This window comes from Manis javanica, chromosome 15 (genome assembly GCF_040802235.1).
Source record: "Manis javanica isolate MJ-LG chromosome 15, MJ_LKY, whole genome shotgun sequence".
Classification (NCBI taxonomy): Eukaryota; Metazoa; Chordata; class Mammalia; order Pholidota; family Manidae; genus Manis; species Manis javanica.
The window spans coordinates 6780600-6808021 of NC_133170.1; the positions used below are offsets into that span (position 1 = coordinate 6780600).

The 27422-nt window shown below is 40.9% G+C and overlaps 1 protein-coding gene across 6 annotated transcripts; it reads right to left on the minus strand.

The window, feature by feature from the left end:
• RESF1 (retroelement silencing factor 1) lies at nt 1-26779 on the minus strand. Of its 6 annotated transcripts, none has more exons than XM_037010304.2 (6): nt 26547-26702; nt 25334-25423; nt 24191-24303; nt 4366-9413; nt 3009-3092; nt 1-755 (listed from the first exon to the last, which is right to left on the minus strand). In XM_037010304.2, the coding sequence occupies exons 4-6, from the start codon at nt 9356-9358 to the stop codon at nt 589-591; spliced, it is 5244 nt and encodes a 1747-aa protein (XP_036866199.2). In that variant the 5' UTR covers nt 9359-9413; nt 24191-24303; nt 25334-25423; nt 26547-26702; the 3' UTR covers nt 1-588. The 6 variants fall into 6 exon arrangements, with proteins under 6 accessions (XP_036866199.2, XP_036866200.2, XP_036866207.2 ...); XM_037010305.2 differs by lacking the exon at nt 26547-26702 and adding an exon at nt 25893-26469; XM_037010312.2 differs by lacking the exon at nt 24191-24303.
• Between the last annotated feature and the right edge of the window lie 643 nt (nt 26780-27422).

Genomic DNA, 27422 nt, shown 5'->3' on the forward strand with positions numbered 1-27422 from the left:
TATTTTTTTAAAAAATAAATGTTTATTTCAAGTATGAAAAGTAACGTTTAAACATCATACAAAAATTATGTTCCGTTTAACAAGTATAAAACAAGACTTTTGACAAAATGTTGACAATTGGGTATAAAATACTTAGGAATATACTTTTGACATTCACAGTGAGCATTTTTGAAAAATAAGTTTTGCTAGTTAAGTTTTAGAAACAAAAATATATTTACAGTCCCAGCTAAAGTAAATCCTTAACTGAATAACAAACAGTCCTCCCCTCAGGGTGGACAGGTAGCACTCAAAGTTACATCTGTGTAAGAATTCCTTTTAAAATAATGGTAAACTTGATTCAGTAATGTAAAAATTCAATACTTGTGGTTTGCTGGACAAATACCATCTATTTCTTATGTCTGCTAGCCACACATAAGATTCTGGAGCCATTTTTCATCACATAATTTCAATAATATATACAATGTAAGTGGTAACCAAACTGAGAAATTTTATCATGGCAATTCAGTATTTCCAAAGCAAATATTCTTTTAAGGACAGAATCTTCCTGGTGCCAATGAGAGAACCATCAAAAGAATTCAAGTCTCAAAATTACTTTGAAGGACTGCTACTAAGGCTTCTGCTTTTCTTCTCCATGTACATCTTTTTGTAGGTTTGAAACATTGCTTTTGAATCTCTTACTGGGTTTTGTAGTGTCTCCAATCCATCTGCACTGAAGCTTCTCTTGGAGAGTCTTTTATTAGCCAGAACATTATCATCTAAGGAAACAGAAGTTTTACTTATTATTCTTTGTATTAGTGACCAATATAGTATGTATATCAACCTAAATTGACAAGGAAAACATGCATTCTGTTCTGGGATAAAACATCAAGGGGCAAGGAGTTACAAGGTCAACAAACGAGAACTCTTTACCTGTACATATAAATCAAACAACAAAGGCCATCTCCTGTCTTTGAGGACTGTTCTCTCATCCCAACCTTCACTGTCAGGGATTTCTGCCCTACCTTTACTCTTCGTACAATAAAATCTCTCCTCACTTGCACACTTATAAAAAACGTGACATTCGTAGCAGCTATCTAAGCTAGCAACATAAAGAGAAGAAACACCAGCCAGTTCCAAATGTATGAATGGGAAGTTTTAATCTTCTGGTCTTGCGATATGCATTAGTTATTCTCAGCCATGTCTGTATTGTTTCATTAACCATCTCAGCTTTACACTCGCCTCGTTATCCTGTTTTTGACGGGTCCAGCTTTTCTTACTTCACTGCCTCATTAGCTTAGCGGCCGTTCCCACTACTTTAGAACTCCTATACTCTTTCTTGCTGTGGTCAATTCCTTTCTGGATAATAGTGTTATTTTACTTCAGCCTGGGTGGGTCAAGTTAACTTAATGCTTCCAATTTTCTTCTTTATAATTAGCTTTCCTTCATGAGGTCAGTTATGCAGAGGCCTGTGGTGGGTCTCGAAGCTGTTCTGGGTGGTTACATCCTCTTTTGTCACACCCCTGACCAAGTGTCACAATGTGCTCCATTTTCGTCAACCTTTGCCACCAAATTTACATGTGCACCTGTGCAGTGTCTTCATACCTGTCTGGGAATTCATGAGCGTCGTTTTTCTCTCGCGACACCCTGGTTCGGGCTCTGCAGCCTCCTGCCCTTGGTGGGTTCCGCCCACTCTCTGAGCCTCGGGCTGCTGACAGCTGTGCATCCTGCCCCTGGGCCCTCCGCACCCTGCTTGGGGACTGTGCTCGTACCTTGGGTGTGCTCGTTTGTGTCTGCCTCTGAGTGCTGGTGTCCACACTCACTGCCTGTTGCTCATCCTCATGCTTATTTCTGAGCCTCTGGTCACTCTGTGCACACAGCTGCCTCCTGAGTATTTTCAGATTCAATCATGACACCTCTGTGAGGTGACACTTCATTCTCTATTTCCAAGGGCCGTTCTTGCTTCGATCTCTATGCCCATTTCCATTTCTCATTTTTGGCTTCCTGGGTTCCAAACTTTGTGTTTTCCTTACTCCCAGATTTCTTCCCCCTTTAGCTGTTTTCCTGTTCTTTTTTCTTTGGATGCTTACCTGCACCTTCATCACTTTCTACATGCCTGCTTGTGGATATTTGTTCTCTTCTCAAACTTCATCACACTTTTAAAATGTGCTTCTTTCTCTTTGTTGCTCACGGTGAAATTCTGCTTTCCTCCACTTCCAAGTGACTAAAACCCTTGTCTTTGGATATTCCTTTAACCAAAGCTAAGATAAAACTCCTGAATCCCAGCTTCTAGCTCTCAATGCAAAACCCTGAACACAAACTGCATTCATTCTACTAATAAATCAGATCCGGGCTGTAACTCCTGCCACAACAACAAAAAAAAGTGTTTTTTTAACTAAAAGCGTCAAGTCTCTCATCAGAAATGGCTCAAATTCCATACTTAGTAAACTCCAAAGGGAAGGGACCCAGTTCAAGTCCCACTTAGTTACTGGCCATGTTAAATAACACTAGTCAAATGATCTAACTTCTCCCTGAAAAAAAACAGGAACTCCTGTCTACCTGGACCTGAGAATTAAATGAATTAACCTGCCAGGGGTTGGCAGAAGGTATGAGCTGCAAACCTACACCCACCCCTAGCCAGTTGTGGTAAATGAAGTTTAACTGGAATATAGCCTGTACTCATTTATTAGCTTTGGCCTTTTTCTCACTACAATGTCAGTTTTTAAGAGACAGATAGATAGACCCCTATGATCTGCAAAACCTAGATTTACTGCCTAGTCCTGCACAGAGAAAGCATACCAACTATTACCTCTTGTGATGAGAATTTTCTTATTAAAGTAAATAGATAACTGCTTCCCTCTCCACACTGAGGAAGAGGAGAATGGCTTCCTACGACTCATTCATGCAAACAGACTCACTTAGCAAAGAATATGGACAGAAACCAAGCTTCACAACCCATTAATCAACTATATAAACCACCTTATATATACCCGAGTGCCACATAAACAAAAACTTAAATAGATGATTTTTACCTATTTCTTGGTTGGCTTCTGGCATCCTTTTCTCCTCAGTTACACATTTTAACCAGTCTTCTTTTGTACTTTTTATTCCTGCAACTATTTAAATATTCATGTTCAGATCTCTAGATATTGCTTTCCATCTCTTTTAGTACTACAGTGAAGTGAAATCATGTAAACCGAAAAGATTTTCGAGGGCATTAAATTAATATATAACTCTAGAAGGGCCTGAAAAGTGCTTTCACCCATTTGAAATGCCTAAATATCTCAATATTGAAGGGTGAGTTGTTTTTATTTTCACTGTGTAATTTGTTTCTCCCACTTTGACTGAAAACCAACACATCCCAAGCTACTTAATTACACAGGAGATGGGGGCTATCGCTCACACTGTCCCACCCACTTCCAATGCTGCCCAGTTGCACCCATGCCTCCGATTTCGCTAGAATGTAAGAGAAACCACTAATACTTTACAAGTTGAATTTGGTACTCCATTTAATCATTGCTTTCACCTTCTAAGAAAAAGTACTTGACTCACACCATAACTTTATGAACCCCAACACATACCATCAGAACAGCACAGGAGAAATTAACATTTCAGTTCAAATCCTTTGGTTTTCATGTTTCTCAACACAATGTAGTATCCACAACCCCTAAAATTTTCCTGACACCAAATAATTAACCGTCTACCTTCTCCTTCCTTCCTGTACTACACTGAGAGTTCTAGTTTACCCAATGAATTAATTCCATTTTATCCAATGAGTTAATAACATTTTGTTAATTAATAAAATTAAGACATTTACCATTCTGAGTTTGGTGACTAAAACAATGCTTCCCACACTCCTCCCATTTCATGACCAGAGTAGACACTACCACCTTAGCTGTGATAATTGTCACCAACAGCTTCAAGGAGGTCATTAAGTTAAACTATTTATGTATAAAAAGGTTTCACTAATACTTTTCATAGTTGACCAAATTCCAAATTCATAAGGCTTTGAAATTGCAGACCCAAAGTAGAATCACCAACAGCAAGCCTCTTGAAATAATGCACACCTGATACTTTTCTAACTTGGCACGAAGAACTTTCACAATTCTAGGTTTCTTTGTACAAAAGGAAACCTTTGTGCTTGGCAAACCTTCCAGTTTTATATACCTCTTCTCATTAGCACAAATGTAGTACAATTTAACAGTAAGGTGGAGGATGACCTTAAAGAAATGGGCCAATGAACCATGGATTTACTGAGAAAAGTACTAAGCATAGCAAACTGTGTTCATGTCTTTTCCTAGCTACCCAGAAGCCATGGGGAGCTAACCCACTTGGTGGCCTACAATGCTTTACAATGTTCTAGACACCATCAAAAGGATCATACTAGACCTCGCACAGAGGATGGCTCCTTCTGAAGACAAGGCTGCAGATCCTTCCGTTGCTCAGCAGGGTTTGTGTTCTTAAACACTCCATCTGGACACAGCTTAAACTCCAGCAGGCTTAGTTTTTCTATCGTGCTACTCACAGGTAAAAGGCTATTAGGTTTGTTTTCCGGTCTCCTCTCTTTATTGAGCTTCCTGGGTGAACTGTCTAATTTTGAGAGACAGATGCTCTCACGTTCAGTGCATTTAAATGCAACTCTGTTCAGATACAGTTTCCTTTGGTCCTTTGATATTTGGCTGCATTCAACATTATTCACATTGTTTAAACTTTTTTCTGATTTGGTTTTCTCAATCCTCATTTTATTAGGCTGTTTTCCAAAATCTGTTGCTTTAGTATTCCTCATGATCAAACTCTTAGCAGACCCCTCAGAATGGTAGACTTTAGGGTTTTTACCATGGCTTGTACAAATACTTATTGACTCCTTGGAGGCCTGCACACTGCTGTCTCTCTCATTGGATTTCCCATAACTCCCTATTCGAATAGGTTTATTACTGCACCTCGTGAACTGAGAATCACTCGCTTCATTTTTCAGATCGTTTTTCTTCGATGCTCTGCTACCCATTGTATCTTTGTGTTTCTGCCTTTGTAAATACTCCTTTGGGGTGAGTACTCTGATTTTATTTGACCTTTCCTGAGAGCCTGAGGACTTAACATTTGATACTGTCTTTCCTTTAAGCCTGCCTCTTTCACTTGGAATTGACAAAAAATTACTTAATTTAAATGTACTGCCTCCCACGTTTTTACTCTGCTCTCGTTCATCACATCTCTTCCTCTTTATTTCTGAGTCACATACACTCCCTTTCTCTAACTTCCTTTTTTCCGAAACTTTTTGTTTGGAATCACCTGTTTTCCATTTTCTCTTTTCTGATGGTTCTGATTGCATCAAAGAACCGCTCTTCACAGGCAGATCTGTATTTTTACTTGTCAAAAAACCTGTCTTTGCCTTTAATGGCCGGCAGTTTTGTGCTATGTGTTTCCTCTGCAGGCTCTCTTGAGAAAATTTTGTCATTTTATTACTTGAATGAAAAGTTACTTCATGAAACTGCAGTTTCCCTTTTTGTTTATGACTTGGCAAGGAATCTAACTTTTTATCACCTTTAGATAAAAACTGGCCACATAATTCTTGTTCTGTCCTTAGTGAATGACTACGTTTTGTTTTGTTTCTATCTTTTACAGCCTTGTCTTGCTCTGCTTCAGGAATACGTTTTTTTCTGTCTGAAGTCAGAGGCACCTCCAGACTCTTATTTGGAGGACTATTAAGTACAGTAGGGACGTCTTTATCAGAGGTTTTCTTTCCTTGTTTATGACTGGAGGTCTCCAAAGGAGGACGCTCATCTTTCCCTTTCTCTTCCTTTGAAGTCGTGCTCTTGATGGAATTACACTGGCACTGGGGGACTCCTTCATAAACCATGGAGAGCCACCCTAACGCACAGCAACGGACATCATCTTTCTCTGAATCCAATATTACAGAATCATGACCTTCTCCGTTTGTATGAATTTGTGGTTCACATTGACTCCCTTCCGTGACTGGATTTTCTTCGTGAGGTTCTGTTAACTCGTCTGCCTCGCAAGGTTGATACTCTTGTTCAGGAAATAACTCTTTCATTTGCTCTGAGCTTAATATTGTAATTTTTATTTGCTCTGCCGAGTTCAATTTGGAGTCACAACTGGTTTTATCACGAGTTTGACCTTTTGAGCTTTCTTGTTGGACCACCGAACCTTCATGCGTGTTCACAGGCTCAATACCATAGGGAAACTCTTTTAGAAGTTCTGACAGCTGATCATGTAGGTATAAGATGGGTGTCTTCTCATTGAGAATCTCATTTCTTGCTAGATGTTGAGCAGTGTAATTGCAAGAGGCACCTATTTCCTGAGGGTAACTATCCTGCTGAGTAGCAGTCGATGAACATGGACCTGTAGCTGTGCCTTCTTTCTTACTAATGTGCTCCAAAGAACTCTCCTCCGTAATTCCACTGCTCCCTTCATCACATTTCAAGTGTGATTCTAGAAGCTGCAGTGACTCTGACTGATCAGTTACTCTATGTGAAACATCTGTGCTCTGGACACAAGTATCTCTTTGGAAACCAAAGTCTTTGTTTTCAGTGATGTTATCTAATTGCTCTTTTTGATGCCTACTGTTTATCTCTTGTTGATGACTAGGTAATGGTTTCTGTGGTTCAACCATTTTCAAAGAGGGAGAGTTGAATATCTCTGCTATTTGGATATTATAAGATGTATCACCTTCAACGAGAGAACAAATACTGTCAATCTGTAATATACCACCACTTACACAATCAGTGTCCCTTGATTTATATGAGTCTTGCTGATCACTCGGAGGATAGTTGGGATCTGGCTCTGACTTGACAAGCTTTCCTTGCCTGTTATTAGGTGCACCTTCTGAATTACCATAAGGTGACTCATTTTGTTTGTCCTTTGGCATTAGTGGGAAAATCTTGGTGCTTGTAATACTTGGTACTGACTCATTAACTTTCAAAGCAGCAGTAACTCTTGTCTTTTCTGACAATTCATTTTGTAAGCTACAAACACTGCCTTCTTTAATGACCGGATATATCGTTTCAGGTAAAGTGTCAGGTGCTCCTCTGGCAGATGTTTTGGTATCTGAAAGAATTAAGGGTGACACAACAGCCACCTGAAGTTCTGTTCCCTTCGTAATTGTACCTGATGACTCATGATTCTGCGCTACCACTGACAAGTTTGTTTCTTGTGAGCCATTTGCCATCTTATTCTGATAATTTCCCACAACTGAAAATGGACTCTTATCACAGATGTCCACAGGCTTTGAAATTCCAACTGCTGCTCTGTTTGTTTTTGACTCATTACACTGTTTTTCTTCTGTAAGTTCTGAAGGCTGCGTTTTCCACAGAGAAAGACATGTTGCAAGCAATTCCATGGAACAGTGATTGCTACTTCTAGAAGACATTTCGTTTGTTGAGGGTTTATGCTCAAGGCAAGCAGAGCTGTCTGAAATGTTGGCATTTATATTACAAGTACTTGGAGCTTTCATGGTGTTCAAACTCAGCTGGTCACCAGTGATATGGGTATTTGGAGTCATCACAAAATTATGTGTTTTAGAAGCCTGAATGGTTTCGCTAGCATCTTTTAGTTTCTTCTGAGTTTGACCCTCATGTGTAAGTAAACTAAGAATTAGCCTATTTTTATTTGGATATTTTGAACTATATTCCTCAAAGGGTGTAGGCTGAGGAACAGAAGCTGCTGCTAAGTTTGCTGGCACATTTAATTCAACATTGACAAAACTTCCTGATGAAAACTGGGTGTTACTTAACGTTGCCTGGATAATCTCAACAGATGATGTCTTTGAAGAAGTCATAACTTTCAAGTCATGTAACTGGTTTGGCGCTGGTAACTTTTCTGAAAAGACAGAATTTTGTATAACAGAATTGACTTGGTTAGAATTTCTGCGATTAGGGTCCTCATTGTTGGAGTTCAAGGTACTCTGTGTTCTAGTTACTTCTGCATTTTCCATTACTGTTGGAGGTTTATCCACTGCAGTCTCTGGAGTGACTAGGATTACCTGTGGTCCAGGCTGGATTTTGGCAGACCGATTCAGAGACAGTTCAGACTTTTGAGCAGATTCACTGTAAGTGATGCTACCTGGTTTAATACAACCTGCTGCCATCAGAAGATCTTTATTAATTTTTATTTTCCTTGCAAGTTCCGAAAACTTCTTTTTTATTTCTACTAATGTTTTAATATCCCTCACCAACTTCTCCTTTGTGACACTTGTGTCCAGTACCTGACTGGAAGTTAGATTGCAAGAATCCACTCTTTTCTCTTGATTGTTTTGAGCAAAAGTCTGAACACTGTCAACAGAAGGTCTAATGGGTTCATTAAAAAGAGGACCGACATTGGTATTTACTTTCAAGTTACAGACATTTCCAGCTATACCAACATCTTCATTAATGTTCTGCCACTGCTGTTGAAACCCTCTACAAAAGTCTTTCCTCATTTCAGGTAGGGGCATTCCTTGACTTTGAGGAACTTCCACAGTAGAGTGTTTATCAATGTGCTGAGTACTTTGCAAAGGCTGGCTCACATATCTACAGTCGTAAGGAGGAGGAGGAGGTCTCTTGTCAGTGTGAGTAACTCCGTACCGGTATGACTGCACAGTTTCCATCTGCTTTGACTGTAAACTCAGTCCGGATTCTGGAGGGGGACAGGTTTTAACCTGTAATGATGTAGACGGCACCGGCTTTTGTTTCTGAAGAGCAGGATCTTGCGCCAAACTTCGTGATGAGTAACCGTATTGCTTTGGAACTCGCCTATTATCTGGGTATGTCACTCCACTGGACATATACTGCTGTGTCCAATCAACCTGGCGCTCCGATGAAGTCGAGTTAGGTCTTGTGCTTCCTTGGTAACTTACTGGAACTCTTACAGAGTTAGAAGGGACCATTTGTAGTTTCATAGAATACGAATCTGATGTTACAAACTGATTCTGCAGTCCATGTACACTGGATGTATTATTTCCAAAAGCAGTTTGAGAGACAGTTGTCCCTGTATGAGGAAGCACAGAATTCATCATTGGTGAGTTTCCCCATACATTTTGTGTAACTCCTGAAGACATTTGCATATTATGATTCAGTTGTTTGGGTCCTTTAACATTTGCATATGTTCTTCTTTCTGCTGAAGTTTGTGGGGCCAAAATCGTTCCACTATGCATATCAGAAATAGGGATCTGTTGTGCAGTTTTGTAATTTCTGATGTTGAGCAGTGGCTGTGAAATGGGGTTTGAATTGCTAAGAAACATGTATGCTTCTTGATCACTTCCAAGATAGTTGGAAGAACTTTGAGACGTCGGGTTAAGCGTGTTTATTAAAGTCTGCTCCAGAAAGCATGACTGGTTTTTAGGATACTGTGGCGGTAAGGTGACACTGTCTGGTTTTCCATTCCAATTCATTGTCGATCTGATTTAGCAGCAGTATTAAAAGTCAGTTGTTTTGAAGGTCAGGAATCTGTAGGAAATAAAAATCACTTATTAAAAAAACTGCTTCCTGGACAGAGCTTCCAAGAAAGTGAATGTACCTTAATACCAATGTTGACCATGACTATTAAAATTCCTGAAACCTCAGCCTAGATGAAGACTCATCTTTAATTTGGGAAAGAGGAACAGCAAAGAAAATTACAACAATAAATAAAATAGAATACAAATGTCAATAAAATTTCTGTGACATATAACAAATTCATTGTACACAATATTTTATTATGTTTAAGTAAAAATTGTTTCCAACTTTCATGAAACTAGCTCTTTTATTTTAAGTAACCCATGCTTACTATTTTTAAAAAAGTTCAAACATAACACTCAAAAGTCCTTACTGTCCATTTCCAAAAACTCTCTAGAAGTATATATTGTTTTAAACCTTCTCTTTCAGAAAATGTCTATATATTTAAAAAACCCTACTACATAAACAACTTTGTTTAACCAAATGGAATTCCACTGAACACACTGTCTACATTTTGTGTAGTTCTCATTATAATACCTAGCAGATCTTATCATTTCAATACATACATACCTCACTCTTCCTAACATGCCACTTTATGGATGTATCACCATTTAACCAGTCCTCTTATTGAAAGATACTTGGTTTTCTCACATTTATGCAGTTATAAACTATCTGATATTAATAAGCATTCTTATTTGTTTTCATATTTGTGTTAAACATTTCTGCAAATCCCTAAAAGTGAAATCAATGTGTCAAAGGACATTACAATTACTTTCATAAACACTGACAAACTGCCTTCCAAAGAAGTTGAAATAAATATTTCCACCAACACTATATTGACATACCTAAAAATGGATAAATCCATACATAGAATAATGACAAGAAAAAAGACCATTAAAATAACCAAATTAAACAAAATTGACTTAAGCATATTAACAGTGCACCAAGTAACTGCAAAACACACATTCTTTTCAAGTGCATATGGAATTTTACCAGTATTGAGCTATAGCTAGGGCTATAAAGAAATGTCAATTTTTGAAGGATTAAAATAATTCAGATTAATTCACAGCATAATTAATAAGACTATAGGGAAAACAACTAGGTTATTGCCAAATAATCACTGGGAAAGGAGTGCACTCTATGCTTGCACAGAGAATGAGCTGAGGTCTCTTCCCCTACTTATGAGGACTCCAGTCCTACTGGAGCAGAGTTCCACCAATATGACCTCATTTAACTTTAATTACTTCCCTAAAAGGTCCCACCTCCAAAAACAGTCACATTGGTGGTTAGGGGCTTCAACGTATGAACTTGGTACAGGGGAGGGTGTGGGGGGGTCACAGGACAGGACAGGACACAACTCAGTGTGTAACAGGCTCCCATTCCCATGTTCACATCAGACTTGAGGCTAATTTACAGCATTAAATACAATTTTAAAAGAACACTGGGAAACAATCTGCACATTTATCACAAGTGACAGTAATGAAGTTAGCCCAAGGAAGGCAATGAAGACAGAACAAAATAAAATTAATGAACATTGAATGATAGCAAGGCACAAGGTGGTCCTTTAAAAAAAACAAAGATCAACAAGCTTCTGACAACATCATGGAAAAAACCCATAATACTGGGGAAAAGGTTATCATTAGACCCTACAGACATTAAAATGATAAATATTCATTGTAACTTTTATCCCAATACATTTAAAATTTAGGTGGAATGGAGCAATTCCTTGAAAAAACACCCCAAACCAGGACTGACAGAGCAGGAATACCATCGTCTCTTTAAAGAAATTACATCTATAATAATTAGATCATCTTTCACAAAGAAAACACCAGGTCCATATGGCTTTATAGGAGTATTCTACACATCATTTATGGAAGAAATAATCCAATATAACCTCTAAAGGGATAAAAGGGGGACACTTCAGACCTCACTTACCAAGGCTGTCATACCAAAAGCCAAGAAGGAAAATTAATTAGCTAAGTTCTCACCTAAACGCAAAAAACCCAAAATCAAATGGGTGACCAAATTGAGTTTATTTTAGGAATTCAAGGTTTGTCATTTCAAACTTATCTGTGATTTTATCACCATGACTTTTAAAATTATACGATCATTTCAATAGATGCAATTTCTGATAAAATACAACATCTATTCATTAGAGAGCAATCGTATCAAATCAACATCAATTCCTTCAATTTTGATAAATAGTAATTTCAAAAATTTAGACTGACAATAGGACAAAGATACCACTATTGACTCTGTGTTTATTCATCACCATACCAGAGATCTTAAAAGAATTGGGACAGAAAACATAAAACTGACTCTTCACTGAGTTTATGTAGAAATCCATGACAAACCATAAGGTCTTTAGTGATTAAATGACTATATACATTACCAAATGTATATACAGGTTACAGGTCACAGTTTCCCCACCAGCAGAAGCAAAACAAGGCATGCCTGCTTTTGGACTACAAACAGGTCCCAAAGAGAAGTATCTTGTATATTCCTCACATGCCTTCTCAGGCAAGCTCTTTAATAAGACAAGTGAATGACCAGGTTTAAGTACCAAACAAAGTAAAAAGCAGAACATCTACTGAAGATTCAATGATGCCTAATAAATTCCCCTTTGTTCTTATGTTAACCTGAAAGAGGGAGGTTGTCATGGACTAAACCATGTGGTCCCCGCCAACCCCACCCAATTGTATGTTGAAGCCCTGATCCCCAGTGTGATTCTATTTGGAGATGGGGCCCTAATCCAGTAGGACTGGTGTCTTACTGAGAGAGACACGGGTACACCCACACAGAGAAAAGGACACGTGCACTCACACAGAGGGGGTGCAGCCTGCGAGCCAAGGACTCAGAAGAGACCGCTTACATCTCAGGCTTCCAGACATTAGAACCGTGAGAAATGAATCTGCTGCTTAAGCCACCCAGCCTGTAGCTATTTTGTTAGGGCAGACTTAGCAGGTTAATACAGAGCCCACAGGTAGGAAGAAAACTATCTTTATGAAGACTCTGATGTTATTTTTTCCCCCACTTTTCTCCTTTGCTAGCACAGAAAAAACTGAAGCCTGGCAAAATCGTCCCTGAACTACCAAAATTGGAGGGAGTTAAAGTTTTCTGACTTTTTTAACTGCAGAATCTCTGCTTTTGGATATAATATATTCTTAAACTTTTTGAGAACATATTACAAGGGAGATTACCAGAGACAGGATTTCCATGGCCTATGTATCTATAATCTTAGAAAAAAACCTCTTTTGCCCCCAAACTGCCACCCACCCCCTTTCAAATTTTAACTACAGCTAAACTTTAAGAACCTCCATCTCTGCATAGACATGGCCAGTTTTATTTGAGGGGCAGGGCGGGAGATGGGACATCACACAAGCCAGTAGGCAGATTTTACTTCATGAACACAACTCAACTAACAATTCTTTTTTTGTTTATTTAATGTTATTTACACTGCAAGTAATTTTTTTAACTGAAGTGTACCTGATATAAAATATTGTTTCAGGTGTGTTTAACAGTGATTAAATTACTATATACATTACCAAAAGCTCACCATCATAAGTGTAATTACCATCTGTCACTATGCAATTGCAATATTATTGTATCTAGTCCCTAAGCTGTACTCTTCAGCCCCGTGACTTGTTTCATAATTGGAAATATGCACCTTTACTTCCTTTCACCTATTTCTCCCATCTTCCCTGCCCATGGCAACCACCAGTTTGTCTCTGTATTTATGAGTTTACGTCTGTTTACTTTCTTTAGATTCTATGTCAGTGAAATCATATGGTACTTGTCCTTTTCTGTCTGACTTACTTAGCATAATATCCTCTAGGTCCACCCATGTTGCTGCAAAAGTAAATTCACGTCCCCATTTTCTGCAGCCTCTTTGTCTGCAGCCTTAGTCTGCAGCCTCTCCAAACCAAACACTCCCCCTACTCAGCTACTTATATTTCAGAGGAGAAAAAAACAGCACCATCTCTCCTTCTCCCATCACCAAATACATGAACCACATCCTTGTAAATGTGAGCTGCATTACAGAGACAGAGCTGCCCTTCCTAGCACATCTCCACATTTAAAACCCTACTGCTCTTCCCTTTACTCTCAGTATCGACCTCTCTCTCCTGGATTAGGTTGTGCATACGGACTTCAGGATACTCAGAAAACACAATAACCTCACTGGGCCCCACATTCTTCCCCTCTCCATCCCCATACCAGTAGTAGTCTTTTAACTTACTTTACAAAGTCACAAGTACAATAAATGAGACTACAAATGCATAATACCTGTAAAAGTAGAAATAAAAATGTTTTATTTTAATTTGTGTTTCCACAAGGTAAGTAAAAAAATACAGTGAAAAAGATCACTGAAAATACTTACATGCAACATCAGAAAATATTCACTTAGTGCAAAAGAGAACAGCAGAGGAGGAACAAAAAGACGAGACATACGAAAAAAAAAAGTACAAATAGCAGGTGTAAGTAACACTAAATGGCAATGGATCAAACAACCCACAAAGAGAATATAAGACTAGATTTTTAACATCAACTATAGTGACTGCAATGGGGTTTAGGGGGTATGCCAATAGTGGCATCTTGGTCCTACTGTCAGTCTAAATCTTTGAAATTACTATTTATCACTAAAAAATGCAAAAAAAAAAAAAGTCATCTATGTGTTAACTTCAAAAGACACATTTTAGATACAAAGTGATTGAAAGTTATCACGCAAATAGCTGCCACAAGAAAGGTGGAGAGACTGTAATAATTACCAGACACAATATACTAAACCAAAAAGTTATGAAGAGGGTTGTAACAGTAAACAATCAATCCACCAAGATTAAACAAATTAAGAAAATACATAGAGCATGAAAATACAAGCAGCAAGAACAAGGGAGAAACAGGTAATTCATCAAGCATATAAGACTTCAATTTCCCACTTGCAGTAATAACAAAGCAAAATGACAAAAATATCAACAAGGATATAAAGTTCTGAACACATTATTCATACCCACAATCATATCCAGTAGGACTTGAACAAAACAAAACACAGAGTACTAAATCCTAAGTCAGGAAATGATCATTCACTGGCTGCCCCGCAGGCTCACGGCTCTCTTCTCTCGGGCAGTCACTGCGGACCAGAGTCCCGGCACTCCCATCATGTGGTGCAAGGATAAGTAAGCCGCCCATTATGGGGAGCCAGTGCCATTAAGCCATCAAACCCCTGAACCCAGGAAGTCCCTTGCTGTGTGACCGGCTGCATACAGGTAAAGCAGCACACCCTAAAAAGTGATCCTACATGGTCAGCACAAACTTTGCACCTACTAACTCCACTCATTTGACTGCATAGCTTGTACGTTAACAGACAAGGCTCGTATGTTGATGCTGATAAGATGTGGCGGCTCCCAATGGGAGGGGAGCATCTCGTGTGTGTTGATACTGATAAAAGTAAAAGTGGCAAGGCCCCAACTGGGGGAATTCAGAGTCATAATTTACATACTCCTGTTTTAAATAAACAATCCATAGAGGTTTCCTGTGCATTACCATGAAAACACTCTTTAATTTTTAATTAAAAAACAAAAATAGAAACAAAAACTTACATCTGGAAGTAGACAAAGACTGTCTTTAATGCTTGATAATTTTGGGCTTTAAATCTTACATGTTGTTATTACTTCCTGTGAGCAAGTGGGGAAGAGAAAGCAAATCACTAAAAATCCGAAGTACAGGAAGTTGTGAATAGTAAACTGTGAACTGCAACTGAGGTAAATGGTGAAAACAAGTGAATGGCAATAGAACACTGTAAATGTTATGTGTGTGTGAATTTTTTACATAAAGTAACACCTCACTATGGTTAAGAAAAACATCTGTGAATTTTCATTTTAAAATATTCTTTATCCATACAATGTAAAGAATGTAGTGTAAATGAAAACTTGTCAACTCACTATTTATAAGTCAGCCTTATTATAGACAATTACAAAGAAAAAAATAACCTAACAAAAAGCAAATGATCCAATTAAAAAATGGGCAGAGGAACTGAACAGACAGTTCTCCAAAGAAGAAATTCAGATGGCCAACAGACACATGAAAAGATGCTCCACACTGCTAATCATCAGAAATGCAAATTAAAACCACAATGAGATATCACCTCACACCAGTAAGGATCACCACCATCCAAAAGACAAACAACAAATGTTGGTGAGGTTGTGGAGAAAGGGGAACCCCCATACACTGCTGGTGGGAATGTAAATTAGTTCAACCATGTGGAAAGCAGTATGGAGGCTCCTCAAAAAACTAAAAATAGAAATATCACATTTGACCCAGGAATTCCTCTCCTAGGAATTTACCGTTAAGAATGCAGGATCCCAGTTTGAAAAATACATATGCACCCCTTTGTTGACAGCAGCACTATTTACAATAGCCAAGAAATGGAAGCAACCTAAGTGTCCATCAGAAGATGAATGGATAAAGATGTGGTACATATACACAATGGAATATTATTCAGCCATAAGAAGAAAACAAATCCTACCATTTGCAACAACATGGATGGAGGTAGAGGGTATTATGCTCAGTGAAATAAGCCAGGCAGAAAAAGACAAGTATCAAATGATTTCACTCATCTGTGGAGTCTAAAAACAAAGAAAAAAACTGAAGGAACAAAACAGCAGCAGACTCACAGAATCCAAGAATGGACTAACAGTTACCAAAGGGAAAGGGACTGGGGAGAATGGGTGGGAAGGGAGGGAGATAAGGGGGACAAAAGGGGCATTACGATTAGCAGACATAACATGGGGGTGGGGGGTGCACAGGGACAGCTGTACAACACAGAGAAGACAATCAGTGACTCTATAGCATCTTACTACACTGATGGACAGTGACTGTAATGGGGTATGTGGGGGGGACATGATGATGGGGGGAGTCTAGTAAACATAATGTTGCTCATGTAATTGTAGATTAATGATACCAAAATTTAAAAAAAAATTTTAATTAAAAAAAAGAAGCCCAAGAAGAAACAAGATTGAAAATAAAAAATAAAATGACCTAAAAATCCTATCTTTGAGGATAATCCCATCAGTATCTACAACAGAAATGCACAAGCACATATGTAGCCGTGGACAGCTGACAGCGAGAGCTCTACGAAAATGGACCCACAACACAGTCTGCCGCACCAGGACCGCTAGAGGTTACACAAAACCGTAAGAAACAAACATGAAAGAACAAACAGGGCTACATAAGTGGATGCTAAGATTTGTGCATTTTACTGTATGTACCTCAATATAAAAAAATTTTTAAAGAGCAGCAGTTTCAACTGCAAAAAAAAAAGGACAAATTAAGCCATATGAATAATTGTTTTATATGCAAGGGTGAAGTGTGACCATTAATCTGTCAAAGAAACTGGAACTTTAATTAGAGTGAAAGATGCTATTAATAGCCAAGACGATATGCAAAAAAAAGCCCTGTTTCAAGGCAGTTCAAAAGATGTGCATCTAACCAATGCCTAGCAGGCTTCAATAAATGGAAAATGAATAAACATCTTTCACTGCTGCGCACCAAGTTAAGAGAAATCCCTATTTAAACTTCTAGATGGGAAAAGGTCCCCCCAAACCTCCCTTTAAATCTGTGTCAGCCATAAAACCACATAATTACATCTGTAAGCATTTTAGTACCTCAACAATATAACCCCAGAAACATATATAAACATATATATAACATGATATATTATATATATATATATATATATATATATATATACACACACACACACACACACACACATACATATATACTTCTCTAGTATCTGAAGAAAAACATAAATCTACTCTGGTATTTTAAATTTTAACTTTCTCTTTTAAAGCTTTGTAAATTCTACTTCTGACATGTTCCACAAACCAAAATTTGGAGACTGTCCACTTGATGGGTTTAAAATGAGAGCACCTGTATTTTTCACTGGAAAACTAACCTGCATTTAGCAAAAGCTGTATATACTTCCATAAAATACACAAAACCAAACATCAACACTTCAGCATAGAAGCCACTTTTCAGTAATTTCGAAAGAATCATTTTCTCAACCTAGCCTGGCTCTGCCTTCTTGTATCCCGTCATAGGAGAAATAGGCTATGAGTCCTTGAATGAGGCTTTCTAAATTTTGCATTATTTGTAATACAACTCTCTGAAGAGTAATAGCTAACATTTGAGAACTTATTTTATATCAAGAATTCTGCTGAACACTGTAACTACCCTTCACCGCCACACAAATGAACTCACCCAGCATCCCCTCTAAGCAGCGGCACAGTGGCCAGCAGGGCTGGAAGCCCCTCTAAGCCACTGTTACGGGGGCACAGAGAGAAAGGAGACCCGACTAAGTGGTGGACTCATATTCAGTTTCTTCCTCAAACAGCGAAACCACCATCAGGGTCCCTAGTCCCTTAGGGTGACCCAGGATATGAACACACGCTGAGGGGCGGACTCTCAACCACAGCCTGCAGCTACACCCTGAGGGAGGGACGTGGTGGAGGGACGTGGTGGAGTCCCGGGCTCCCAGGACACCCGGGCGGCAGAGGAAGACAGCCTGGTGATTCTCTCTCACAAAGCTTCTCACCAACCTTTGTTGTGGGAGCGTCGCCGGCAAAGACAATGTTTTTCCCAGACAGGAGTCTTGGAGGCAACCAATGGAGCCAGCGGGGCAAGAGGTCGGAGCGACCAGCAAAGGTTTTCAGGAGAGGGAAAAGGAAGAAGAAAAACTCCCACAGACGAGGAGGGGCTCCAAGAGTGGGTGCCGCTGGGGCCTCAAGCAGACCCCCCATAGGAAGCCAAGCCTGCTTTACCTAGGGTTTGTAAGCCAGAGGAGTTTACAGGACCGGCAGGGGCTTGTTGCTAGAAAGACCCCCCTTGTTTATCAAGCCAAATTCTCCGCATGTCCAGGATGCGGCCCCTTGTTCACTGTGAAGCCCTGACCCAGCCCCTCCCGACTTCCCCTCACCGGGGCTGCCTTACAACCACTAGCTCCTGCCTGGGGAGAACCTGTGGGCGTCCTGCCAGGTACGCATCGGACTGAAGGTGAAGGTTGCTTGCGATGCCCATGAGAAAAGAAAGGTCTTCAGGGCACACCTCTATCCTCTTTCATGTATCCAGCTACAAATCCCATTCAGAAGCAAAGATACCCTAAATTAACTATTTTGTCTTGGGTAACACTGGGCAAGAGCGACTGGACTGTGGCTCTGGCAGGCCTTTTGTGGAGGTCAGGCCTCAACCAGGCCCCCCATAGGAAGCCAAGCCAGCTAAGTGTGTCCCAGAGAACATCTTGCTTCACTGTAAGGGCCAGAGGGCTTCTCTGGAAGAATAAGTAAGTGGGAAATAAATTGATCTCCTTGTCCTGGTTGATTTATTCAAGTATGCCACAGGGCGCTGGCAATCACATGTACGCCAGGACTGGCTAGAAGTTCAGACCACTATTATTCCAGCTAGACAGTTTACATTAGTTGGCTCTATCTTCAGAGCAAAGGTCAGCACACTTCTGACCACCTTTTTGGTTGTACTGCGCCTCAACGTGGGAATTAAAGGTCCCAACAGAGAGGTGAGTTTTCCCTCCTTGGGGTCCTACGTGGCAAGTCATTTTACAGCCCTCTAGGCAAGCACCCTAAGGAACATGATCCATTAGAGGGGCAGGGGATCTCACACATCCAGAAATCCTGACAACTGCCTCAAGTTCACATGATTAGTGTTGGCCAGGGAGCATGAGCCACATGAGAAACAGCATTTTGTTGGAGGCACAGACTCTATTAAGGCATCTAACTATCACTTACTACACTAAGAGTGGGCCAGTTCTGAGTCTCTTGCGTAGGACTGAACAGTTCGCAAAACACCGGCTGGAATGCCTCTGCTGAGAAACCTGATGCAACTGTTACTCCCTGTGAGCTACTATGGGCCTGTGGTGCCCTTACAGGCCACAGTCCAGTACCTGCTCTGGTTGCCCCGGAGTCTGTTTAGAGGTTTGTGCAAGAACCTCAACAAAGTCACTCTGTTGGCACGTTTAAGATCCAGATTTTATAAAACAGAAGGCTGAGACCTCATGTACCAGAAGAGAACTAAAGGACACCATCTACACTCTTGTCAGCAGGGTCAGGAAAAGGTGACCAAACAGCCATCAGTTTTCCAGTCTAGAAAATACATACAAATGAGTTATGCTTTCCTTTTATCAGGAAACCATGACTAAAGGGATGAGGTATTCAGACCTTGGTCAAACAAAAGATCCACTCCCAAGAAGTCTCATAGATTAAGATCTCCCACTAACCACCAGTTATGTTAAGGGTGCGGCAACAGGCTGGCCTAAATCACAAGAGTTTCTGCCCATCCCCCAGAGTCCGGTCTATTGTCTTCCTTCTCCAACAATCACAGTGAAGCTATACGACACTTTGCTGACAAGGAATGAACACCAATCATTCAGCTGTGAACTGTACAGTCCCCAAACTCTAAGTCACCCTAGCCACAACACTTTGTACAACGGTCATGTGGAAGGAAAATGTGAAAACTGATAGAAACCGTGGCAGTGAATCTTCAGGGTCATAAGGAAGGAGTGACCTACCCAAGGTGAATTTCTATCATTCAATAAACACCCTTCAACTACTTCAACTAAAACAACACGTAACAAAAAAACTGAACGTAGAAGCAGACAGAAGAATCCACGTGTTTTCTAATACACCAGACATTAAAATGATTTTCAAAAATATAAACCCATGCCACTGTTTTCCTATTGTTTTAAGAAGCCTTTTGAACATGTAAGGGTTATTTACTGTTACTTTTTAAATAAAGTACTTTTTAAATTTCTCAGTTTTAGCTTCTAATGCATTAAGTATCGATGTAATAACCTATATAAACAAACATTCTTTGGGGTCCTGAAGAATTTTTAATGTATATAAAAGGTTCCTGAGACCACATGTCCCTACAGCTCTGCCGGAGAACCCGGACGCATGCAGGTGACCTCTGTGGAGGTTGGCCAGGTCTAGCTTTTTGCTGTTAGTCATGTATTACATTCTTTGCTGTCATAAAGTTTAGACACGAGAATATAAAGGAACAAAACTGCGAGTTGAGTCTTTGAAAAGATCAAAAGAACTGATAAATCTTTAGCTAGACTGACCAAAAGACTCAAATTACCCATGAAAATAGGAAGGAAATGGAAATCTTACTATCAGCCAACATTACATTTTAAAAAAGGGAGAGAATACCAGAGCCTCAATGCAATATACCTGATCATTTGGATGAAAAGCACATGAGTCCCTCTGATGCTATAAATTGTAAGAATAAATAAATATTTAGGTTTTGTCCCCATGTCTGGCACAGAGCTCCTCCTAAAACCCTTGGGTTTTCTAAGTGATGAGAGTGATACAGGTCTTTTGGTATGTTAATGAAGCAACTTTTGGACCAAAGGACTGGGCTGGTTGGGGCGGGGGGACACCACCAAGCAATCAGGGACTGGGAGCTTTCTGTCCCGGCCTGGCCCGGCCCAGCCCGTCCCACCCATCACCCCTCCAGGGAAGGGTGAGGAACTGGAGGCTGAACCAACTGCAGCCAAGGGCCAACCACCAATGACTTAACCTGTAGTGAAGCCTCCATAAAACCCCCAAAAGACAGGTTTCGAGAGTTTCCAGGTTGAAGACATGGCAATGTGTGGAGAGCGGCGTGCTCACCAAGAGCGCAGGCGCTTCGCACCCTGCCCCACCAACCTCCCTGGGGCATCCCTTCCATCTGACTGCCACATGTATATCCTTTGCAATAAACCAAAAATCAAGTAGAATGCTTCTCTGAGTTCTGAGCCTCTCTAGCAAATTAACAGAGCCCAGAGAGGGGGTCCTGCGAACCTCCAACGTGCAGTCACTTGGTCAGAAGCCCAGGTGGTAACCTGGACTTGCAACCGGCAGCTGAAGGAAGGTGGGGCGGCCTGGTGGGATCTAGCGCTACCTGTGAGCAGTGTCAGCCCAGTCGAGCTGCAGGACACCCTGCTGGTGCCCCCAGAGAATTCTTGTTGTTGGTACAAGAGGAATCTCCCAACACACAACTGGACACAGAGCCCCAAAGACTCCCTAAAGACACACAGACCAAAACTGACTCAAAAAGATGAACAAAAGCTAACCAGACCTGGAGACTGAATTAGTAACCAAAAAAACTACCCAAAAAGAAATGGTTAGGTGCAGATGACTTTCTAGTTAATTCTATCAAGAATTTAAAGATTAAAAGCAATTCTACAAACTCTTCTAGAACATACAAGAGTACAGAATACTTCTCAACTCAATTCTGAGGCCAAATCACCCTAACACCAAAACCGGAAGTTACAATGAAACTACAGACCAATCTGTGATGAATACAGATGCAAATCCTCAACCATATACCAACAAACTAATGTAACAGCATATAAAAATAATTATATGCCACAACTAAGTGCAACTTACCCCAGAAATTAAAGATTGCTTCAACATTAACAAAAAAAAAAAAATCATCAGAGTGTGTGTGTGTGTGTGTGTGTGTGTGTGTGTGTGTGTGTGTTAACTCCCTCCAGGAGATCAAGAATAAGGCAAGATTATCTGCTCAGGCCACTTCTATTCAACATTTTACTGGCCATGAAGTTAGGCAGAAAGAAAGAAAAAGACATTCAGATGGGAAATGAACTATAACTATATTTGCTGATGACATTTTATATTCACATATATTTATAAGGACTCAGTAAACAGCTAATAGAGCAAATAAACTAGTTTGGCTAGGTTGCCTAGTTCAATACACAAAACCCAAATTATTTCTATACATTTAATCTAGAAAAGAAAAGTAATTCCATTTACAATAGCATCAAAAGAATGAAATGCTTTAGAATACATTTAACAGAAGTGAAGAAGTTATACTCTGAAGATTACAAAATATTGCTAAAAGAAATTAAAGACTTAAGTAAATATAAAAACTAAGTAAATGTAAAAACACTACAAAAATGATTTGTAAATTTTAACTTGCATTTCTAGAGACAGTGAACTGTTGCCCCTATCTCAAGTTGATGGAAGGCCTAATACTAAGGTGGCAATACTAAAACTGATTTACAGATTCAATGAAATCTTTTTTCAAAATCCTTTGTCTTCTTCGCAGAAATTAAACACCTGATCCTAAAATTCATTTTGAAAAAATAAAGTTGGATGGCTTACACTTCCTAATTCCAAAACTTACAAGACAGACACTGAACAATGGAACAGAATCCAAAAACAAACCCCCATTATTTAAAGTGGACTAGAAAGGAAAAAGAAACCAGGATATATGAAGAACCCCTACTACTCGACAATATAGACAATTCAAAGTAATAAGGATCTCAAATAGATACTTTCCCCCAAAATATACAAATAGCCAATACAGTTGAAAAGATCCTCAATATCATTAACATCAGGGGAACACAATCAAGGCCACAATGAGATCACTTCACAGGACAACTGTTGGTATGATTGCAAACATGCCTTACGCACTGCTATTGAGAATATAAATGGTTGTTCACCTACTTTGAAGAACTCTGGCAGTTTCTGGAAAGGCCAAACACAGTAGCCATGAGGGAGCAATATCACTCCTGAGTATATCGATTTGTGCCAACACTTGTGCGTGAATGCTCACAGCAGTATTACTCACAGTAGCCAAAAAGTCTGTTAACTGATGAAAGGGTAAACAAAACACAGCATATACATACAACAGACTATTGCTTGACAAGAAGGAATGAAGTACACATACACTTCAATAATGAACCTTGAAAACATTACACTAGGTGAGAGGCAGAGTCACACAAAAGACCTCATATTACGATTTCACCTGGAAGAAATGTTCAGAACACACAACAGTAGACATAGAAACTAGATTACCAGATGCCTGGGAAAGCGTGCAACGGGGCAGAATGGTGAGTGATTGTTTTGAGTACTGAGATTACTTTTGGGGTCAAGAAAATTTCTAAAATTGGTTGTGGTAATGGTTGCATGCTATGTGAATATACTCAACACCACTGTACACTGTAAATGGATGAATTATACGACTATGGCATATAAATCAGATCTCTAAACTATACTTATAACAAACTTAGCATTTCCCCATTATTAGCACAGATAGGGGCACATGGCCCAGTGAGAGCAAATGAAACAAAAACACTTTTTGTAGAGCAACCTCAGACAAAATGCATGCTCTGTCCAAGCTGAAGCGGACTGAAATACTGACCAGGAAATGCTGGGACCACCTAATGATGGAAAGTGTGCAAGGGAATGAAGTCAATGCTGCAGACAGATGAGCTCAAAGACAGCGCCTCCAAAGTCTTTACAGACTTGCAGCTTAACATCCTGAATACATCCATACCTGAAGGTCAGGCTGCATTAACTTTTTTAAATTATGTGATTCGATAATTTCTCTTGGGATTTAGGAAGTAATAATTTGCTTATGGCTTCCCTTTCTTAAAACCTAGTACAGTATCATTTAACATACTCGGCAATTTTAACCAAAGTTAAAGGTTTTATTTACAAAGTCTTGTAATTTAATACATCTCAGGAGAATCTTAGTGCCTGTCATTAAAACTCCGCAATAATTATAACTTTGAGCAAGTCTCACTTGAGACACGTACCTCAGCAGGCCAGCCTCTGGCACTGCGTTTCCACTTAACAAGCACACTTACGTTACCAAGTATACACACACCACAGAGCTGCCTCCCAACAAAGTATTTAGAATTCTTCAAGGTCCACAAGATTACCTCTTTCTTTATAAGGCTTATTACAAAAAATATATATATATAAATTTAAACTTGCATTTCTAGAGACAGAGCTGGTGAATTTGTTGCTCTGTATCTCAAGTTGAAGGCTTTCCATTGCTGTTTCATACAGAGGATACAGCCTTGGGGTAGGGGGGATGTGGAGAAGGCCTGTTTAGATAAAAAAAAAAAATCTTGAAATTTAACTTCATACATACCTTTTTAAGCAGTAAATTACAGCAATTCCCTGAACATTTGCAATCCTATCCTGCCCAGGGCTTGGCAATCTAAAAGGGGAAGAGCAATTCCTGTACATTTCAGACAGTCTGCCCTGGCTGGAGAATTTAATAGAGAAATTTTTGATACCACATAAACCTGCAGGTAAAAACAACTGTGTCTACTACTTCCTTACAAAAACAGAACCTGCAACAGTTCTTCAGGTAGGTTCTTATCAACAACAAAGCTAAATTTAGAGTTTAAATGAACAAACTGAATTTCCTGAAGGACAGTGTTCATTATCATAGGCCATAAACTACTATTTCCTCTAACATGACAATAGCTAAAATTTACTGAGAATTCACGACATGCAGGTGCTGCTCCAAGTGCTACACATATGAAACTCATGTAACTTCTTACAACAACCCTATGAGGTAGGTAATAGCATTATCCCCATTTTACAGATGAGAAAACTGAGGCAGAAGGAGTTAACTAATTTCTCCAAGGTTGTAGATATTAAATGGTGGAGCCAATATCTAAAGCTCAGCAGTCTGACCGCTGGGACCATGATCTTAATCATAACAGAAGGTTTCCTAGCACAACTTGGTGTTTAAAGGATGCAAGCCCTGGACATGATCACTCTGGCTTAATGGCTATCTGGGACTGCACTGCGTTTCCGCAACCCCATGTTCCAGAAATAAAATAAAAACTAAAAACCCAATTAAGAAACAACATATAACTCTAAGTAGATCTCTGCCGGAGCAACTTGGACCACGGTGACCTTACAATAAATAACCTCTTCCCTGTTTTCCAAAAATGAGTAACTTAATTCTCCAGGCTGCGCCAACCACATTAGTTAGTTCTCCTCGAGCTTTGTCATCAAATGCATTTCATTGTGCCCTACACTTTAATTTTTAACCAATGCTAATTAATAATTTTATTCCGTAATAGGTAAGTTACAATAGCTTAAAGATGACACACTTACCTTTACCTACGTTGCTACTCTTCGTTACTGTGTTATGTTCCCATTTCCCTCCAAACATGTCAGGGGTCCTCCTGCGTTCAGTCCCTTGGTCTTAGGAACAGCAAGAAACATTTCATGATTAACAGTAGTAGAAAATTTGTTTTTATTTGTATGAAACCTACTTTCAATTTGCAACAAAAGCATATGCTGTTTACTCGATGACACGTTGCGCAAAACTGTTCCTTTAAGGGTGCACTATAAAGGTATACCGAGTTCTTATTAAGCGCACAAAGTCCAAGACACAGAAACCAGCCCTGAGTCTAATTTTTAAATTAGAATTCCTATGCAATCCTCCAGGTCCACTGACTGCCCCGTTATTTCGAAACAAAAATACCTTAGCAATTCTACTGATCCATAAATAACCCGACTGTACAGGAAAAAAGTAACTGAACCTTTTTAACAGTCGTGCATGTGACCAATGAAGAAAACTTAAATATGATCTGCAGCGAACCCTGGAAGCAGGCACACCCCCAAACAAGCACTGCGCCCCGCCCTACTAAAATGCACCCCAGGCGCTTACCCTTCACCTGCTCTTCTGAGTTGATGGTAGGCACTTGAGGTATTAAAAATAAATTGTTTCCACTAAAACGATTCCCGAACACTTGCTGCTGAACGCAGGACCCTAGAGTATGAGCTTAGGGACCCCGCGTCCCTCAAGAGCCCCTCAGGTCGGGAAGCACTTGTGCATTTAAACAGGCTGGGGGCACCGACCGCCGCGGAGGAAGCCACCATCCCCGGCGCCGAGCCGCCCCGGGCCGAGCGGACACCCGCGGCGCCAGCTCCGCTTCGGGAGGTTGGGCGCGGCGGGGGGGTGGGGGGAAGGGAGCGCTCGAGAAATGGGGCAAAACAAAGAATGTTTTTTCCACGGCAGCGGCAGGAAGTAAGTAAAAACAGGAGCTACCATGACCCCCGCCGCCGAGCCAGCCTCCTCGCAGAGTGACAAGCGCGTCCCCGGGCCCGTCACCCGCGCCCTCGGCCGTGCGGGGCGCGGCGCCATCCTCGGCAGCTCGGCGTCCGCGCGGCCCGGGGCGCCCCGGGAAAGCCGCGGCCCGGCCCCGCCGCACAACAAAAGCGTTCGGCCGCCGCCCGGCCCGCCCGCGGCTGCCGTCGCCCCGGCCCCGCCGAAGGCCCGAGCGGGCGGGCGAGCGCCCGGGGCGCTCAGCCCCACACTTACCGACGGGCGCGGAGCCCGGCCCGGCCAGGCGGGAGGACGCGCCGGCCGCCCCGGCCCCGGAGTTTTAAGTCAACTCGGTCCGCCTGCGGGGGCTGGTCGCGCCGCGACTCCCGGCGCCTGGCGCCTGGCCCCGCCCCGCGCGGCCGCCGAGCCTCTGCGGTCCTAGCGCCGCCGGCGGAACGGGCCGCCAGCCTCGCCTCCCTGCGGGTCGCGCCCATGTTTGCAGAGCACAGCACGAAGCTTACGGAGAAAACGTCCGGAGCTGTGGTTCTCCGCTAGTAACTGGCGCCAGACGCTGGCAGGGCTTGTCAAGGTGCCGGAGTCCTGCTCCAGCGGGGCCGGGGGTCCCCGCAGGGTGAACGGCGTCGGCGAGCGAGCCAGGACACACACACTAGCAGAGATGCCAAGCTGGCCGTTTATTGACAGACACTTCAAGCATTATATAGGGATAGGTTACATAAAGTCCTCACAAAATCATCATAAAGCCTGCGTCATTAGGTATTTTAGGGCATGATCTACTTCTCGGAATGTTCCCCTGCTTTTCCAACCATGAAAGGTCATCATGGTCTTTTCCTCAAGATTTTTCTGTTGCTTTTTTACTTTTAGACTCTAATCTCAGGTTAAATTTCTACACAATGTTTCGATAGTTCCCCGCAACCATTTACAGTAGAACGAGAGGCACTCGTTCTGGTGATCTTGGCTGTAACAGCGCCTACCGTGATCCCTACAGTAACGGCTCCTAAGGAGACCCCGCCAAGATGTTTGGCCCCTCCAGCCCAGGCTCCCCTCTGCTCTCTTGACCCGTACCTTATCATGGTCATCTCATTTCTCCTGGGACCCAAGTTGGCCTGGGAGCTGTACCCTGAATTCATCTGA